At 40.2% G+C, this 3,639-nt stretch overlaps 1 gene segment (V, D, J or C); it reads right to left on the bottom strand.

Moving 5' to 3' along the window:
- Positions 1–993: 993 nt before the first annotated feature.
- LOC132828606 (Ig heavy chain C region-like) overlaps positions 994–3,639 on the bottom strand; it is a 23,227-nt gene continuing 20,581 nt past the window's right edge. The window contains 2 exon segments of the C gene segment in view: positions 994–1,376; positions 2,173–2,493. Coding sequence covers positions 994–1,376; positions 2,173–2,493 — 704 coding nt within the window.

The following is a 3,639-nucleotide window of genomic DNA, read 5'->3' as shown; positions in this document are numbered from 1 at the left end:
CGGATTTCAAGTCAGAAAAGAAAACAACTGTCACCACAGAGTGACGAACCTGAGTTGCCGACAAAACAGAGGACAATGAGTTTGGCTTCTGCATTGTTTGATTTTATGTCACGTCTGAGGATGTATTAGTCAAACACAGAGGAGAAATATACGGTTGTTAGAGAGAATTATGTGATATCAGTGTCGAAGTGGAGGCTGAGCTTGCTCGGATGATATCTGTGATGGAATGCTTGTAGACTGCTCGAGATGAGGACTCAAGCATGGATCCTTGTGAAAATGCAACACAAATACGACAGACAATGACTGGACGTCACGACTGGACGTAGAGTACTTGGCAACACTGGCTACATGAAGGTAAGGGCAATGTGGAGAACTGATTCACACACTGAACAAGTTGACACCACGATATCTACAATCATTTTATTTAACCACGCGATAGCCCATTGGCTCTGCATGATGGAGGAGTGCAGCCAAAAATGGTGAGGATAAGTGTGGCTTACTCAGAGTGAAGCCAAACGGCTCTAAAGGTCTGCACGTGTAAACAAGCTGTAGTGCTGACTTCTCACAAGTGCGTATCACACACATTTCAATCAATGTCAAAATCATCTTTCTGGAAGTACTATACATGCAAAACAAGAATAAGTAAGTCAAAGTATTACCATTCTGCATTTATTACAACCATCGGAGCCACATACAGATTTAAACACGGTGTATTTTTCCTGCAGTAGCGGGGTGGAACGTTTCAAGCGATCTTCAGAACGATCAGAATTAAAAGACAATGCTTTCTTTACATTTCAGTGTCTAAGCTTAATTATCTTTTACCAACAGATGCAATTTGGAATAGTAGCTACTTTCTTTTTACAAAAGTGATCACTGATCTTAAATGTGACTGATGCGTGCAAAGAATTGAAAATGCTTAAACAGTTACTCTAACAGTTATTACCATAGTAACATGAACCTATCTATGGAAAACAGTTAGTCAATCACTGCAAGTTATGTGCAGGTTTTAACAATATCGCTTAGTACGACTGAAACATTGACAGCTGTCGGTTTACCATGAGATTTATTTGTACTCCTGATTAACTCCCGGCTGAGGGATGGGTGCCCCACTAAGCAGGAGTAAGTGATGTCATTGTTCCATTCCGCCGCTGTGACTCTCAACCTGCTGGTCACGAAGTTGGAACCATTCCCCGCCTGGCTATCCAATTGGGTTCGGTACCCGGTATCCAAAAGGGTGTCATTAGCCATCCAGCCAATGTAGATCTCAGCTGGGTAAAAGCTGGTGACGAGACACATCAGGGTCGCTGAATTCTCAGCGTCAATCTCGTCTGTCGATGGCTGCAGGAGATAAACCTGAGGCGGACGCATTTGGTCGTCTGCAAAGAGAGTGATGTTTGTTTAGCTGAGACCATCTTACGTCTGTATTAGAATTTCATTGCTAGTAATGCATATAGTTTTAAAAATATTTAGTATCTGTCAGACTGCAAATATTTCTGAATGCTACAGCATTTCATGTCCCCTACTTTGCTGGTTTAAATCTTGGAGCCAATCATACATTTTGTAAAGATTGCTATTCGTGGGGTGCAAATGATTCATCCACTTACAGTTCTTCACGCTCATTTTCATTAAAGAAGAAGCCACGGCTATTGACTTTCCATGATTTCCTCATAGCGTTTTAACAAGCCATTTGGCCCAACAAGTCCATACCCACACGCCAAAGAGCATCCCTCCAAGACCCACTCCCGACAATAGTACGTATCCCATTGCCAATCGATGTAACTTGCACATAGTCGACGAGAACTGGAGCTCGCAATGGAAGCCCACGTCAACTTGGGAACCCTCTCCACAGAGTTGGAATTGAACCTGTGCCCTGAGGCAGCAGTGAAAACCAGTGAGCCACTTGCTGCTGCTGATTTGGGGCCATTTACTGTAACGCATTAATGGTTTGACAGGATTTCTTTTTCCATTGAACTAGTTTATGAGTCAGGCTTATATCAAAATATCGTAAATTACTATTTTTAGGAAGATACATACTGGACTGGAAACGTTAACCCTATTTTTCTCTACATAGATTCTGCCATTCCTGCTCTGTTTCTTCGAAATATTTTTTTTCATTTCAGACTTCCGAAATCAATTCTATTTTGTTGTTATTGCAGTACTATCCCGACTTACCAATTTTCTTCTTGAGAGAAGCTTTCTCTGGTGTTGGTAATTCACTGTCTTCTACCAAGCAAACATATTCGGCACCGCTGTCCCACTCTGACGCAATGACTTTAAGTTTGCTCAAAATGGTGAATTTACTTCCGTTCCAAACAGGATTTTCTGTCTTGACTCCTTTTGTTCTTTCAGCCCCATTCACCTGCCAGAAAACGTTGATGTTTTCTAAGTTGCTGTAAATGATTTCACACACAATGGTCGCTGTCTTTTGTGTCCAAATCTCTTCGAACGGAGGTTTCAGTAGATGGACAGCAATATCTGTCTGACGGCAATCACCTGGAAACAGAAAAGAATGCATGTTTTCAGGCTGCAATATCGAAATCAATTCCAAAACACTACTAGAGTTGGAAATAGTTTTACTTACTGCGATCTGTTATCTGTTTTCTGAGATCGTTTAGGCTTAGTTAATCAGATGCTGTGTCTTCCTTTTCGTACTGGTTGCATTCACTCGGAATATTATGGATAAGCCTTCAGTAATATTTCTGATATAATCTTGAACAAATTGTAAACTGCTCTGCCTTGGGTATACTGAGGTCTAATGTCTCCATTCGAGTGCTGCACATTTTCATCTATTGCAGTTACCAATGTCAGAAGACAGTTGCTGCCACATGAACTGCATTTATCGGAATCCAATCCCAGACGAGCAAACACATATCATATGTATCCCCTGTACATGAGCTTACATTATTTGCTCTGTGTCAGAAAAACTCATGGAGAAATTGAACTGGTATCAAACTGCATTTTATTGATTGCATCCTTTCAACTGACTTTGCTCCCTATTTCCTAGGCAGGCTTTTATTTGAAAATAAAAGATACTTACTGTATGATTCAGTTCCAGTCAAGGACCCATTCAAGAGATGTTTTTCATATTACTCATCTTTGAAGAGTGTTAAGTGAGGAAATCTAAAATATTGCGAGCACATGTGTTTCAGTTCTCAACTCTGGTGTTGGGAATAGCCAAAACTAACAGTTGTTCAGAATCGTGATAATTTTAAAGGAATGCATAACGTAGGGGAAAGCATGCTTCTAGATTGCTAAAGGAAAAATGGTTGCTCTTAGTACAATAACAGTTACTTTCTTTGTGCATGACGTAAAGTACAAATGAAAAGAAGGTTCTTGAATGTTCTGCTTGTATTGTTACCTTAAATTTTCGTACAATTACAAAATTCACAGAACGGGTTATCTCTGAAAGTTTCAATAATACTTGTGAGGAATGATGCTTCATGTCTATTCTGTACTTCAAACGGCATAATTTTATTTTGTGCGCATATTGCAAAGCTTATGCAGTTCCTCTGTTATGTCACTGCCTCTGTCAGGTTGTCTGGGAGGGAGAATATTGAAAAAACTACTCTCTTGTTGATTAATATTCCTGTCTGGCATTCCAAACTCTTAAGTATGAATACTTGCTTTTCCTCTGGCTGT

This window comes from Hemiscyllium ocellatum, chromosome 27 (genome assembly GCF_020745735.1).
Source record: "Hemiscyllium ocellatum isolate sHemOce1 chromosome 27, sHemOce1.pat.X.cur, whole genome shotgun sequence".
Lineage (NCBI taxonomy): Eukaryota > Metazoa > Chordata > Chondrichthyes > Orectolobiformes > Hemiscylliidae > Hemiscyllium > Hemiscyllium ocellatum.
Note: the sequence above shows the minus strand (reverse complement) of the source record. Positions and strands in the feature narration are given on the sequence as shown.